Raw genomic sequence first — 16,488 nt, forward strand, 5'->3', positions numbered from 1 at the left:
CTAAAATCTTGGCCCCGTTTCTGAACGAAAGCAAAACGGCACTGAAATTGTTACAATAATTACACAGCATGGTCCTTACCCCATCCAGAAGAGTGTTTGTTAGATGTGTGCGAAGATCTTTACGAAACGGAAATTCCAGATTAGATACGTGAAAAATCGAATTGTCTCTATCAATCATATAAACTTCATTCTTGCCATCAATCAGCATCATGTACCTGCAAAGGCAATGTTAAGATGTTATTCTTAGAGGTATATCCTCTAAATCTCTACTGTTTTGATTTATATTAAGTGCTAAAAAAAGCAATCATGACAGATGTTATAAAAAAAAGCACGTTAGAAGGATTTTTTTACAGTTAAAAGTTTAAACCTATTTCTTCAGGAAAACAGACAATTTAGTTCAATGCAATTATCACAAAGAAAATACTTCAAAAATACAAGTTCAGAAAATATATAAGTATATTGCTGTGTCCAGATAAAATAACGCCTGAAAATCTATTAAAAATAACAGAGGTTTTAATGCTGTAAGAAATACATGAGGCTAATTCAGTTAGATTCAGCTAAAAGATCTTCGACTCTGGTATGGTAAAGGAAGATAGAAATTGTGGGATGCAGAAGGCTGGCAAAGCAAGAAAGATCACAAAAGTGCCTTTTTGCAACCTTCAAGATGTGACTGTACTTAGTAAGGCCAGTGAAGAGGACAATATAGTTACCAAGATGTGACTGAATGATCAGACAGGGAACACCATGGCGTAGCAGCAGCGCAAAAAATAAGCGTACGAGAGACAAAGATAACATGAAGACTCAGAAGTAAGTCCAAGTTCGCTGTCTCAGTCAAACCTGAGTTATGTCAGCTTTACTAATTACTACTTGAGCTGCCGTAATTGAACTTATGCCTGATCATGCCATAACTAACCGTGTTGGTGGTCTGCCCCAAAAACTGAGAGCATGACTCTAAGCTGAGCTTTATTTCGTTGATCCTTTCATTTCACTTTGCACACACGCGCCAGAAGAACAATTGTTATTACAGTTCGACTGAGAAAAGTCGAAATCACAGAAACCCCAGAAGAGAAGAAAACAGGAGCACCACCAACTGTCAAGATAGTTCAACGGTTCTAAAAGTTCACAAGGTTTAATGTTCTTGAATAGCCTCTGATATAAATAGCGAAGGGACACAAATCTTCCCAGAGCAACTACCCATTTGGATGGCAGCACAGCTTCTTTGACAACACAGAATAGGGAAACACTTGATTAAAATTAAAAGATTATAGGAGTTTGACCATCCACACCAGAATATTTTGAAAGAAAGCAAGCGTATTTTGAAGATTCATTCGGCAAAGAACTTCTCATGCTTGTATAAGTTTTTGGATATATGGGGGATGGAGGGTGGGAAACAGTACTTTTCATAATTCATCCATTTCTCCTTGGAAAGTCTTAGTTGTGAAGAAATAACAAGCTATGAGTAGTCTTTTCTAAAAATCACCATGGCTTTTACAAGTAATGCCCACCGGATCTCTGCTGTCAAAACCCAGCAGCAAGCATCCCCCAGAAACCCCGCAGGCAAATGCTCCGCAGGGGCAGCAGAGGTAGCTGTTGTCTGCACAGATCCTGCCTCCAGAAACCAGTAGATCTGACTACGGGAGCACAGCACCGTCCCTACAGCTTAAATAAATACTTTCCTCCAATATTATGACCATAATCATAATTCACTATAGATCAGCTCAACTAGCATTTCTCCACATGCAAGATGAGTATTTCTAGATGTTACAAATCAGTTAAAAAAAAAAAAAAAAACCACCCAAAACTCAATATAAGCAGAAAAAAGTCGGGACAGAGAATTAAATCAATGCAACATTAAGAGAACTGAAAGCTGCATGTGAGATGCTTTATGGAAAAAAAAATATAATTCAATATACATTCAACTAGATAACTTGGCGCCAGTGCTTTAGAAGCAAGAATAATCTACAATGTTCATTTTCAAGCCATGTAAATTTATTCAAAAGTAAAACTAAGTAAAAAGAGCATGTTGTGTTTTTCTCAAAAATTAAAGAAACCATGGGGAGGGAAGAAGAGGTGTGTAACTAACAAAAGTAAAGCAGTGTGCATATTTTTTTTACAAATAAGTTTAATTGGGTTGCTCTGCACTCCCATATTCACTGCTGTTTTAAGTACATGCTTTCATTGTAACTTGCTTCAATGACAAAGCATCATCTAATGCTTCAAGTGACCTAGCACTTAAAAAACCCCATACTTGCATCATCACTACCAATGTGGTACAATAAGAGATCTTGCAACTTCTTTGAATCAAAAAAAACCCAACACAGTTAAAAGCTTTGTTTTCAGCCACCTAAAACATCTACAGGTTCAGGCAACGTACAGAAGATTTCATGAAAATCTATTACTCGAACATCAAAACTAAGACTAACACACCAGTGCTTTCTCTAGATCTTCTACTCAAATCAGTATCAGTTGGTTGCTGGATAGCCCATCAACCACTAGTGCTTATTACTCCCTCTTTTAACTCCACTATTACTCCCTCTTTTTCAAATCCCAGCACTAAAGTTACATCTCTTCTCCCATGATTTCTCTCTTTCCTTTTTAAGATCTGTCACGGTTAGCTCTTTATTCCATAAATTCTAAATGACAGGGACCATGGTAAGTCTTAAAACTGCTTGCAAAAGATTTCCAATCAAAGATCACCAGGAATCACAATTATATCCTGCTTCAAGAGAACTACTGAGAAACAGCATGGGCTTAAGTTGAAGAAAAATAATAATAATTTGGTCTCAGGACAATAAATTACCTTAACATAGCCCATTAGGGCTACAAAGATGATTAGGGGCCTGGAACGTCTCTCTGATGAGGAAAGGCTGAGGGACTTGGGTCTGTTTAGTCTGGAGAAAAGAAGACTGAGGGGAGATCTGATCAACGCCTATAAATACTTAAAGGGTGGGTGTCAGGAGGATGGGGCCAGTCTTTTTTCAGTGGTGCCCAGTGACAGGACAAGAGGGAATGGGCACAAACTTGAACATAAGAAATTCCATCTAAACATGAGGAGGAACTTCTTCCCTTTGAGGGTGGCAGAGCACTGGAACAGGTTGCCCAGAGAGGTGGTGGAGTCTCCATCTCTGGAGACATTCCAAACCCACCTGGACACATTCCTGTGCAACCTGCTCTGGGTGACCTGCTTTGGCAGGGAAGTTGGACTAGATGATCTCCAGAGGTCCCTTCCAAACCCATATCATTCTCTGATTCTGTGATTTGTCATGGGTCTCACAATAATATATTTCCCTAACATAGAAAACATAGAAACTGAACGAGTTGTCTGCAGGAGGACATTAGACTGACCCAGATACGTCTATTGTGAAAGGGGTTAGTTTTTTTCTTTTTTTTTTTCAAGCTGAAAGACTCAAAACACCTACACCCCAGAATTTAATAAACTATTGAAAAAAAATTCTGAATTTGTCAAAATTCTATTTACCAACATAAGACAGAAGAAATTTGGTCGAGGATGGACTGACAACCAGAAATGCTCTATGAGTGGCTGATAACTGAAAATGTGCAAGAAGCAAAAGAGGTATGCAACAACGGCAAGATTTTGGTGAAACTGCATTTATTAATTAATGAGAGGGTTTGGTTGGTAGGTTGGTTTTGTTTGTTTGCTTCTTTAGCTCAAAAAGCATAAGTTCACATGCTTAACATCAGGCTTTAAGTTTTCTCCAGATGACACTTCTTGGAGAAATCCCGTAGACTGCTGATGAGTACATTTCTGAATATTATTTGGATATGCCCTGACCAGATATAGCTGAAGAAGTTAATTAAGATATTAGCAGCGTAAGCACTTACAGTGGAATAGAGAGCGCACCACTGGGCAACGCTACGTAGCCAAGAAAGAAGAAAGATGATTTCTCAAACACATTCAATAGGAACTAAACCAGCACACAGGAGCTTAACTGTCACGCATTGTATTGCACACTGTGAACACTACTTGCTGTTACAGCTGTACGTTTATTACTAATTATCTCTATTGTGTGAGCACCCAAAAGCTCCAATTAGTAACCAGGCCCCATTATATTAGAGTCCGTGCAAGTACACAAGGTGACATGGTCCTGTATCAGATGGCTCAGCCTGAATTTAAAATGAGACAAGTGAATAAAAGAGCAAGAGCAGAGTAGCAATGAGAGCAGTAACAAAACTGCTCGTTCACCTTCGATAACTACACAGGAAAGCAGAGAATCCTGTTTGAACAGCAAACATCATCTCTTCAAACTCCAATCCAACCACTGCAAACCAGCCAGCTTCCAGTGCAACAAAAGTTCTGGCAAGCGAGGTAAAGAAAAAAGGGTCACGGTGTCCGCACAGATTAATCTCACAAGCAGATAAAATATCTAAAGTCATAGAAATGGTAAAATCTAAGGTTTCGTTAGAAGCTATTTTTCATTCACTTCTGGTCCTGAGGCAAGGTCTGTTATTAATTCTAATCGGACATTAGTATTAACACGATAATTCAGGAAATAGGATGAAAATTTCATTAGCAAAGAGTTACGGCTCTTGGCATCAGACAAGCAGATCTCCAAATCACCTACCAGAGTGTTAATAACTTTAATCCTTAAACTTCAAAAAAATGTCAACCACCCAATATAATCTTGAAAAGTTTTATCTTCAGAAATCAATTCTTTTTAGCATACCCAAATAAAGGCAGCTGTTTCAAAGGCTCGTTTGTCTCCACGTATATCTTCTTCCTGCAGTCCACATCAGTTGGCCCCAAAATACATGTTAGAGGAATGATTTTATCAAACTTCCTTTTTCAGTTTAGTCTGGGGGGGAGGTTCTTGAGCAGGGTGGTTTGGGGTTTTTGAGGGTTTTTTTGTTGGGTTGTGGGTTTTTTCGGTGTTTTGAGGAGTTTTTTTGTTGGGTTGGGTTTTTTATTTAGTTTTTAGTTTTTTTGTTGGGTTTTTTTTTGGTTAGTTAGGGGGTTTTTTTGTTGTTTTGTTTGGTGGGGGTTTGTTTTGTTTTTACATAATTCTGAAGCTTACTTGAGCTACATTGAAAATTAAAAACTGAGGTTTCTCCTTTATGCAGATGTTTAGTATTTTTCACCATTAAATCTGATAGTACATTTCAGGAAAATATTATTTAAGGCAAGTTATTTGGTCTCCCTCAACCTACAGAGTCAGGAACAAGAACAGACCTGTGTCTCCCAAGCTCCAATCCTGCACCCACCAGCACACGCAGCCTCTGTCCTCTTCCCCAGTTCATTAGGGCTCATAAAGCCAGCTTTGAAAATACTCCTCAATACATACACTCACATGCAGCATAGCGTTCGCTTTACATTTACGGTAAAACTGATCTCCTAGAAGTTCACAGGTGTTTGCCACTGACTTCAATTTTATGACGTGTCTTACCTACGTTTAATTTATTTCCCTCAGCCAAAATCCCAGCAACCTTCCTAGCAATAAAGTTACATACGCTAACTTTGCACTTTATAGGAGTTTTAAAACCTTAAGTATAGCTTCCTCAAACTTTGAGACCTCATCTTCTGAGTTTGAGTTCAACACAAAATTAATTTTCTGAAAAAAAGCTACAAGTAGCATATGGATTAGCATGTTTTTTAAAGGAAGCTTAAAAATTCGGCTCCTGCCGGAGCTTTCTTTGCCCCACAGTATTTCTTTAGATGGGCTATATCAAAGAAGATTATTTATTTCGACACAGTATCATTGTCATCCCTTTGTTTTTTTTTTAAGTTCTTTTTAAAATATGTGTATGTCTATATTACTACATGAAAGAATGCAAAATGTATGAAATTCCATCATCAACTCTTAGCGCAAAAATACACGGCAGCTCTCTGTTCCCAGGGGAGTTCATTACACAGCCGAGAACTCAGTCTTGGGAAAGCGCTGCCCTCCCACACAAATAAGCATTACCCAACTCAGAGTAGCAATTAGCATCACTAATAGTTTGCTGACGCAGAGGCAGCAACGAAATCCTGCTGCAGATATCGCTTTCCATTTCTTAATTTCCTTTTACGATTGGCAACGCTTCCCCATCACGAGCACGTCGCCGCTACATAGGTCGGTCACCTGGGACGAGGCCAAGCCACTTTACTTTGGACCGTGCCAATTCCCACCTGGCACAAGAGCAGCAACTTCTGGCCAGACGCACCAAACGCTGCTGAAAGGGCCAGGAGAATGAAAATTAATGACTGCCCTCTATCCACTGACAGTAGGAGATCATCTATCTGTGTCACTAAGCAGTTCCATGTCCTGGCCTCAATCCAGGCTGCGCCGGATCTGGAGTAACAGTTTAAATGAGACGGAGTTTGAAGTTGGCCTGTGGCAGATGGAGCAATACACCCCAACGTCCCCATAAATGGGGGAGGCTCAGCTTGCTTTCTTCTCCTGTATTAATTGCTGCTGGCAATGCTCGTCGCTTCAAACTATGTCTCGTGAAAGATGACAAAGCCTGGATACAGGGATACTATCACAGGAAGTTATGTGAAGACTCATAATATTATTTTCAGTGTGCAAACAAAAGGAAAACGATGTCTTTTTAATCAGCACACTGTCAGCTCCGTCGCAAATACCATTTTCAAACTTGTACACGTGTTTTCATTTGCACAAGTACACAGCGTATCAGCCAGCAAGAGACACTGCTACACATAAGCAGCTGTACAATTATGTATTTGACTTGATAATCCAAATTCTAAACAAAATTTTTTAAAACCAACACACACAGGCCCTTGGCCTGCTCTGAATATACCAACACTTTATACTTCTCTCACATACTTCTAGGTTAAATTCTGCCACCAACAGTCTCCCCAGTATTTTAAACCAAGAAAAAACAAACCCTTAGATTCTGACTGACGTTCATTTCCAATTAACAGCCTCCAGCTCCAATATTTCTTATTCATGACCTTGCATTTTCTACAACTAAATATCCTTCCAGTTTTATTATTCTGCTCCTCAGTGAATTCATTTGTTTGCCAGAACAGACTTGGTTTCTGTTTCAAAATTCTTAATGACAATATAAAATTAATATTCAGGATCTCCGCTTGTGGCTTTCCATACATTATCTTCCAAAACCATCCACTGCCATTTTCTTTCAATCCATTCTTTGCCTGTCTTACAATTTGAGCAATCTTCATTAGCCTCAGTCTTTATAATAAATCCAAATTTTGTCAAGTCTGGAAGCATGAAATCCACCACTATTACTGTGTCCGAAAGACTATTTTCCCTTTACATGCACACAAGTTCTTACCAAAATAGTTCAACTCAGAAGAAATGTCATTCTTCATCTAAACTGAAGACTCTGTTCCTCAGTCCTTCTAATTCCATTAACGACTTCCCTTAATTTATGCAAATCTGTCATTTTAGAAAGACAGAATCTACATTATTGATCTATTTTTACCTCTCATTACAATTATAACGTTCTAAACGTAAAGCAAAGCCTTCTTCATCAGTGACCCAAACTTATCTTCTACAGTGAAGATTTTTTTCTCAATATTAAAATACTGTGTAATTAGGCTGCTGTTTACTAAGTACCTCTTATTAAATTCAGAAGCACCTGGATTTGTCACTGGTCAAAATTCTCCACCAGTTCTCCACCCCTGAAAGAGGACAGAATTCAGCTTCTGATAAAGTCCATAATTGTAAGGTGTCCACTTTAGGGTGAAAGAAATAGTTCCCCAGGCTTCAGTGACTGTGCTGCCTAAACTCTTATTACATCAATGCAGATCTAAACACTCAACTTGCATTAGATGTTAAAGTGACAGAGATGTTAAAGTTACAGAGGAAACGGGCACAAACTTGAACATAAGAAGTTCCATCTAAACATGAGGAGAAACTTCTTCACTTTGAGGGTGGCAGAGCACTGGAAGAGGCTGCCCAGAGAGGTGGTGGAGTCTCCGTCTCTGGAGACATTCCAAACCCGCCTGGACATGTTCCTATGCAACCTGCTCTAGGCGGACCTGCTTTGGCAGGGAGGTTGGACTAGATGATCTCCAGAGGTTCCTTCCAACCCCATATCATTCTCTGATTCTGTGATCCTGCTCATGAGACCACAGAACTTCATTTCCACAAAATTCATTAAGGTGGTAATCCCCACATACATACACTTTGTGCAAGTGACCACTGTAGGGTAACAGATACCCCACAGCTTAGAGAGGTATTCAGTCTTCGATTCTTTACTACTCGCCAGTCTCCTCCACCATTACCTCCCTCAACAGCAAATTCTTTTTCTTATTCCTGCCTGCCACTACTCTCCTTTAAACTCTGAATGCAGGTTTCTCTTTTCATTTGCTCCCCTTGACAACCAAAGGTCCAGAGAAGGTTTTTTTGTGTCTTTTATGACCCTGAAAAATCATCATAAGTGAGGCAACAAATCTGCAGATGACAACATTTACTACAGAAATCTTCAGAATGCCCAAAATACAGTAACAAACAATGCAAGTTTCGATATCCAAAAGGTACCAAGACACAGGCAGGAAGAAAGAGATATGACCACACTTCTCCATCGTACAAGGTTCTAAATTAACTGTCAGCTGAGAAAGCTGATACAGCAGCTACTTTTTAGAGGTCAGCGAGAGCACAGAAATGCACCTGCAGTCAAAAACAACAGCAACCAAATCATTAGGTCACATAACCAATAGGATGGTATATAGTACAGAAATAACATTGCATCATTATACAACTTACTGGTGCCCCCTCACCTCAGATCCTGTGAGAATTAATAGGGAAGTCAGTTTTGAATAAAGGAGGTAACTGTAATACTGTAGGGCATGGAAAAATGCCTAAGTGTGAAAATTGGTATCATTTCTCCTGCTAAAGTAACACAGTTTAGGCTGAGCTCAAACTTTAGTTTTTCCTGTTTTATAAATCAAGGACAAAGATGCCTTTAATTAATTTAACAGATGGCAAATTCAAAACCAATGTAAGACTACATTTTTCTATCCCAAGTATTATTAGAATCTGAAACTCTGCAGCAGAGCTGGTAAACCCAAGAATTTAGCAAGGTTAAAAAAGACTATCCAGTTACAGTGTTTTTCTTGACTGTTTTCCAGGGTTTTAATTAAGTTAGAGTGCTGTGGGGGTTTTGCTTCTTTAGCTCTAAAAGGATATTAAACCTTATGGGTTAAATTGGAAGTTGTCTTGTTACCATTATTTGACCTATAACAAAGGGTAACTTAATCTACAACTACTATATATTGAAGAGTACTTACAGTGTATTATGATATATCTGGTGTAAAACAAAAAAAGAATTGTTAACTAGCTAGAGAAGATGTGACTCAGTAAAGGATCTGTATACTAACAGACATTTTAAATACTAGATTCCTTTTGTTTCACCCAATTTTTAATGATGATAAGTGGTCAAGTACATAATTAAAGTACATTTCTACATTTGAGGGAGGAATACTATTGGAAAACAACTGTGCAGTCTATTGTTCTGATTACTTTTTTTAAAAACTGTAAGATTAATGGAACAAATTGTATCTCAAGCTTGACTCAACTACAGAATTGTCTTATAATTTATTATTATCATTTATCACAAATATTGAGCTTCAAGCTTCCTTGAACTTGTTTGACTCCATCAACCCTCCACAAATCTTAGTCTGAAAATATCTTAGAAATTTAGAGGGAAATTCGTGCCTGAACCAATGGGGTCAAAAAAAAATACACAAAGCAGCAGTCACACAACAGTATGAGAAAGAAAACCAAATTAATTTAGTGTGAGATGACAAGTAGTTCCACTCCTTCTTTCCCCAAGCAAGAGAACCATCACATCTCTCACAGAGACCCATAACGTAGCAGTCAAAAAAAAAAAGAGTATCACAGCTTTAAAAAAGGAGTTAACTTTGAACTGATTTATGCCAGAACATACGCTGGGTCAATTCTGCCCACGTCACAGGCACAAGCCACAGAAGAGCACAACTGCCATTTGTGCTCACAGATTAGATCATCAGCTCCACGGGAAAGAGCTGCCTTAGATATTTGTATAGTTAGACTTTGCAAACTGAATGTCATTCTTCCCAGAATAAGTTTAAGCCATTACACTTCATGGATGTGCCTGTAATCCCCACAAGACAACCGGCAGCACAGGACGCTCTGTTCCACTGTCAGAAGTGGTCTGGGAGAAAGGAAAATAAATAAATAAACCAGTAATCACCGATACTTGTCGCTTGAACATCAGGTACACACACAGGCACACCATTTATCTTGTTCTAATTAGAACATTTTAGGACTACAGTTGAATACTCTAAAATTAGTATTCACAGCACAAGGTACAAAATAAGCATTTTAATGCATTAACTATTTATAAATAAACAAAAGAGCTTGCTTAGAAGACAATCTGTGCAAATATTCAAACAGTTATATATGAATTATCAGTTAAGTAGTACTTTTCAAAAAGCTCAGAATTGTGAACATAAAACTTTGTGAGCTGCCAACAGGCTTCAGAACTGTGAAGCATCAAGCCTGCTGCTCCGCAACATATCCCTTCCGTACGGCATCACATCAGGAGTGCTCCTTAACCACTTAGGAAAGGGACACAAAAACAACAGCTTCCTTCTACCGCTTCTTTTCAGAGTCTTGATGCTGTTGCAAGCACATCTAAAGGAGAAACCGCAGCCCAGAGTAAGAATGCCGCCTTTGGCCATTCGAGTCCATTTGGATCCAGACTGGGGATGGCGTGTTCTATCACACCTATTTACACATTCCTCTACATTGATCCAATGATCTTAAAAACAGACTTCAGGTGATGGAGAAGCAGCAAAGTGATACGGATGTGCCTTAGTAATAAATAAATAAATACACCACCACCACCTTCCCAAATAAAAACACCCCCCCAAACCACCTGCTCCAAACACAGTATTAAGATAAAAAACAAATTTCAACCTAGCCCAACAGCTGTGAAACTAACAGACCTTGTCTATAATATACATATGTCCCGGTTTGAAGTAAAACCGAACCAATTTTCTGTTCTGTAACTTTCCATCCTAGCTAGGCCTCCTCTAACTCTCTGAAATTAACGGCATATTGTGGAGAAAACTGCTCGTTCTCAGAATGATAAGACCAATGTCTGTGCTCCATGCCAAGGGATGGTGTGCAGGGAGGCCCTTGCTTATCCTTATTGCCATAACAACCAAGGGCAGCCAATTTCGTTATTTGCCCCCTTAGGGGGTCAGAAATGGAAGAAACGTAGAGGGGTCACATCGGTGGGGAGGAGGGGACAGGAGAGGTGACCCAAACCTGACCAACTGGGGTATTCCATCCCATCTGCCCCATGCTCAGTATAAAAGCTGAGGGATCAAAGGGTCAGCCCCCTTCCTGCGATGGCCGACATCCAGAGAGGACTCTGTCTGTTCATCTGTCTTTGATCCCGATCCGTGTGTTCCTGACTCCAGAGCTGGAATCCAGTTCCCATCCGTCACTGAGTCCAGTCTGGAACTTCCCCAGTGCCTGCCGGTGACGTGACTGTCATCCTGGGAGCTTGATACGGTTTTGTGTATATTGTATCTATTTCATTATTTTCTTCTTTATTTTAATATTAATTCTTCATTAAAGTAGTTTAGTTCATTCTAAACTTCTGAATCTCCTTCTCTCTTTCTCCTCCTCTGTCCTCTTTTGGGGGGGGGAGAAGGGAGAGGGAAGGGCCATCTGTCAGTTCGGTTTTGGTAGATTCGGCCGAAACCACGACAACATCTCTACTTGAAATAATACAGCCTTGGAGGAACCTCTTAGGAGTAACAATATTTATACCAAATAATTCTAGATATTAATCTAACATCTTGTGACACTGTGCTGTCTCGTTTCACCTACAGCCTCTCGGTCAAGAGAGACCTCTCCTGATTCACAGTCAATACAGTTAAACGGGACCAATAAATTATCTGGTGATGCCCATGTGTCTGGCTACCAAAATCTGACAACTCCTTTTCTTCTGCTATGAGACCACCAGAAAGCCTAGGCATGGTCTCATCCCCTGTACAATAGGTAAAAAAGGAGAAAAGGACAACAAGCCCTTTGACAACACGTCAACAGGTAGAAATGATGAGGCCACCTTGTGCTAGAGCTTCTTCACCCTGAGCTATAATGTCTTTACCCTGAGATAGAGGACATGCTAAATGTGCTGGAAGTGCCCTTAATCTTACTTCAATTCACTCTCAAGCAAAAACTCAAGTAAGCATACAATATTCATGGGTTTTAAAGCCGTGGGAAACAGGCTGGTATCAGTCTTGTAATCCTAAATTGATTGCCCACCACAACTATAAGGGATAATTATTAAGATGCAGAGTGAGCAAAGACTCACATCACAGCTATTAAACCCCCGATTTTCTAGTCCCAAAACACGTAACTCCTGTCCCCCCTCCCATCTTCTCTTCCTCTCCTACCTAAACACACAAAATAAAGCCATGAATTAGGCATCTGCTTTTTTCAGGAAATTAAGAGGAATGCTGTTCAGAGTGCTTAGCATCTATTAATTGCTCTTTTCAGCAATCATTAGAAAGGCAGCATATACATTATAACCCAGAATCATATATATGGCCTTTATATACTTTTGCAGAAGCTTGACATTAACTTTATCATTGTACACTTCAAACTAAACTGCAGGGTCCTAACAGCTGGTTAGTACTGTAGTCTATAATAAGTATTTATAGCTTTTAACCTCGACTGGATGGGGGAAAAATGCTTTATTACAACCGTTTCAATAACTTTCACAACTCCAGTTTCCAGCCAAAATAAATGCCATCTCCAATTAAGTACGTTATTCAAAATGAAGTCAGTGAAATAAATCCCATGTGGATTCCAGACTCGTACTAAACCAAGGCTCTTCCTGCTGTAAAAGTAGAACTACAGAACTAGTTTAAATACGGGCAGCTTGTTTTCTTTTAAAGAACTAGTTAAAATAATTATAAAGAAGGAACACCAGGGACTGTGCCGTGTAAACAAAAACTGCATTTCCCTTCCAAATGCTGTAAAATTATAGCGTGAAACAAAACATTGCGGAATTAGGGAGAGGGGAATTAGCAACAGCCACTTCACCCTTTAAATTAAGGGTTTTTTTCCAAGTCTTCTCTTTAAATACCATCCCATTTTGACAGTTTCATGAAAATAATAGAAAAACCCTTACAACTATTACTTTGAGATAATAACAAATGTCTGAAGAGTAGCTGTCCTACACACATGAAGGATGTATAATTAGCACTCAACAGTTGAGGCTTTGCCCATTGCTGATAGTTCCATAAGTACATGCTTTGAATAAAACTCATTTAACTTGGAATCAAAACACTTGAGTTAAGCTCTGTTGTTCACAAAACCTGACACTCCTATAAAAAAATCCATTTGGTCCTGAAAAATCTGATGGGTAGATGTCCAAACCCTTGAACATTTGTGTCCTTTAAAGTGTCAGACCACAGAAAAGTGCCCCAACCACAGAGGAAGGCGATACACAGCGTTACCAACCAATGCTGCAGAACTGATAAAGATTTAAGTATTTAAGATAAGTGGGGAGAGAAGGAAGGGAAAGGAAAGGAACGTGTGATTTAAAAGCACCCAAATGATTCTCGTGTGCGTTCTTCATCCCACCCTATCATGAGGAGGCAAATGCTCCTTCCTGACTCCAAGACCATAAACATGTATAATCCTAAACATGACTAAATGACAAGACACTCAAAACACTATATATAAGAATTCATTTACCTACTATCTAGGGTCAGAAAGTAAGGTGCCCAGAAAGTTGATACTCATACCTTGAGAAAATCTCTTTACCCACAAATGCCTTGCAGTAATGAATGGCCCTAAACCTTCCTGTTAGCACCTCTTCCAAAGCCATCTGTCAAATCTGAACATCCTACATTTTTGTCCCCCTGCTCTAAATTAGGAAATAATCCAGTAAAAATTGTGTAAACCTCCACTTTGGGCATTTTCCACTACTGGGCATAAAATTCCACATTCACAAGAATTTGGTCCTGTCATTTGTACCAATCTGAAAATTAATCTATGTCCTCTTTCTCATTCCCAACAGCCTCCTTCAAGTTCAACTCCACACTAATATATTTGCTCCCAAGAGACAACCTCTCTGTTCTCTAGATCTGGTTTCTTGTTCTTAATAATGAGTTCTCAAATGCATAGATTTGTTTTTTAATTGGAGTAGTACAACTCTCCAATCTTCTCTGTCCTCCTTTGTTCTCGTTGTTGTACCAACTTTCTCTCTAATCTCCCCCTTTTTCTCAGGGATCACAGTTTTTCCGTGAACCCATTCAACTCTCTCTTCTTTAATCCTTTGCAGACAGACTACAATTTTTCTTCTTTGCCACCTAATTTTGTGCTAGTCTTTTTTACCTCTTAATTTCTAAAACAATAAAATCTGTTTCCCAGTTTTCTCCATTTTTTTTTTTAGAGCTGCTCTGTAGCAATGATCACTTTTTCACAAGTTACTCTTGCCACAAAGGACTTTTGGACAGCCTGTCATATTAGGGATATGCTTCATCTCATCGTGTAAAGGATCAAAGAATTGGGAAAGAAAAAAGTATTTAGTCATGCAAATTCAGGGAGAAACTTTCACCTCATCTTCATTGCATTTTAAAAATATGCATGAAAAGTTAAAAACACACCCAGTAGAAATTCCTTCAAGTAATGGTCACAAATATGTTTCTGAGGTGGCTGCAACTGCCAATAATTTTGAAGTTCTTAACAAAAATAGAAATTATCTTCAATTTGTACAAAAAGCTAAACTAAAGAAACCTAGGAAGCTATCACAAGTTTTATAATATAGTGACTTATGCTCTTGGGTAAATTAATTATTTGATTAATAAACACAATCCAAAAATTTGGCCAGCAGTTTTATCACAAAATTACGTGTAGCTTTACTATTTTAATTTTGCATTATGATACCAAGAAGATGAGAATTATTTAGGCAACAGGCCTTCTTTCTAAAATGTAATTTGCTAATCATAAAAAAAATAACTAACTTCAGAGATGTTCCTAACTATTTTGATACAAACACCTTTTAGACAATTAGCAGCAATTTTCAAAAAGCCGCTTTACATTCTGTATCTACTTGTTCGCATTTAGGTATCTGCAAGCCATCAAATTTGCATGAATATTTTTCAAACATAATAGCCTTTGGCAAGAACTAACTGTTCTGCATTTTTTTAAATAGCTGCCTTACCATAATTGGCATAGCCATAGTATTATGATCGTATTTATCATTTTTTACTAACCCTGCATGCGTACAGATGTGAAAAATAAAAAGGTACTCATGCAAATGTAGGAAAATAACTTACACCCCTTAATAGCTTGCATTTAGTTCAGGTCACATTTTACCATTATAAAACCTAGTCCCGTTTGATTGTATTAATTTGAATTATTCCACAGACATTGTAAAGCTTTTTTATTATTCTAAGTGGTAACAGCCTTTTTTTAAAAACTGGTGCCTCATTACTTTACCAACCCTACTCCTGCACGAACATTCAGCTCCACTCATTAGAACAAACATCTGCTACAAACACTATTAATGAGATACATATCAAGGGATAGAGCAAGCCGCTCACCACCTGGGTTAATCACTTTACAGCACCAAGTTGATGATACAGAGTCATACAGTATGTGCTGGTCACACTGACACAAGTACCTTATTCAGAGAGCAAGGACTATTTGGGAAACACAGCACTACACAGCTGGATACAATTGTAAAGCCATACATTCCTCCTAGCTACGGTTAACACACAACGCATATTTTGTCTCAACAAAGCCAAAAGGCATGATTTTAGAAGTGGGAAATTTGCTCTTTAGATTTCTGTGCCTTATGAATAGATTAGCATTAAAATTATTTTTAAAACACCAGAGGTTTGACAACTGTTCCAATAAATATACAGGACAGAATTCACACCAAACCAGTCAGAATAGCTGCAGACTTGAGTGATTTAATTTTTCATAATAATAACTTAAAGCAGTACGATTGTAGAGGTGTTTTTTCCCCCAAAACAGAATGAGTGGCATGTAATTTTTTTACATACGCACAAACAGCTGGCACAAAGGAAATACTTTTCCAAAGAGAGCCAATGGTAAGTGAGCTTCAAAGCTCATTTAATTTAAAGTCCATTTGTCTAGACCTGAGATGCAAAGGTACAAATCTTTACACATAGGCAGGACACAAACAGGAGGGAAGCAGTGTTTGTTTGAAGTAGTATTTTGTATAGTCAAAAGATTTTGAACTCGGGGCTCTGGGAGAGTGGAGAAGGATGAGTTTTGACCCAAACCAGACTCAGAACCCACACATTTACAAAAGTGTGTAAGACGCTGCTGCAGTAAGTTTCCTCAAAATATTTCATAGAATCACTGTCAAATAATTTAACTGATCAATTTCATATTATTTAGTCAATGCAAGATAGTAAGTAACACTTTCATTTAGGGAAATACTTTCTTTTTTTTTTTAAATTGTGGACAGAAAAATACAACAACACTAAGAGAGCAAGAAAACATGCACTGTTCTACCAGC

The 16,488-nt window shown here is 38.5% G+C and overlaps 1 protein-coding gene across 2 annotated transcripts in view; it reads right to left on the minus strand.

Annotated features, from left to right (window-relative positions):
* Positions 1-16,488, minus strand: part of RNGTT (RNA guanylyltransferase and 5'-phosphatase) — a 174,316-nt gene that overhangs the window by 132,009 nt on the left and 25,819 nt on the right. For both annotated transcript variants that reach the window (XM_074150422.1, XM_074150423.1), the window contains exon 9: positions 80-215. In XM_074150422.1, coding sequence (XP_074006523.1) covers positions 80-215 — 136 coding nt within the window. The remainder of the gene's footprint in view (positions 1-79; positions 216-16,488) is intronic.

Source organism: Numenius arquata, chromosome 7, assembly GCF_964106895.1.
Source record: "Numenius arquata chromosome 7, bNumArq3.hap1.1, whole genome shotgun sequence".
NCBI lineage: Eukaryota > Metazoa > Chordata > Aves > Charadriiformes > Scolopacidae > Numenius > Numenius arquata.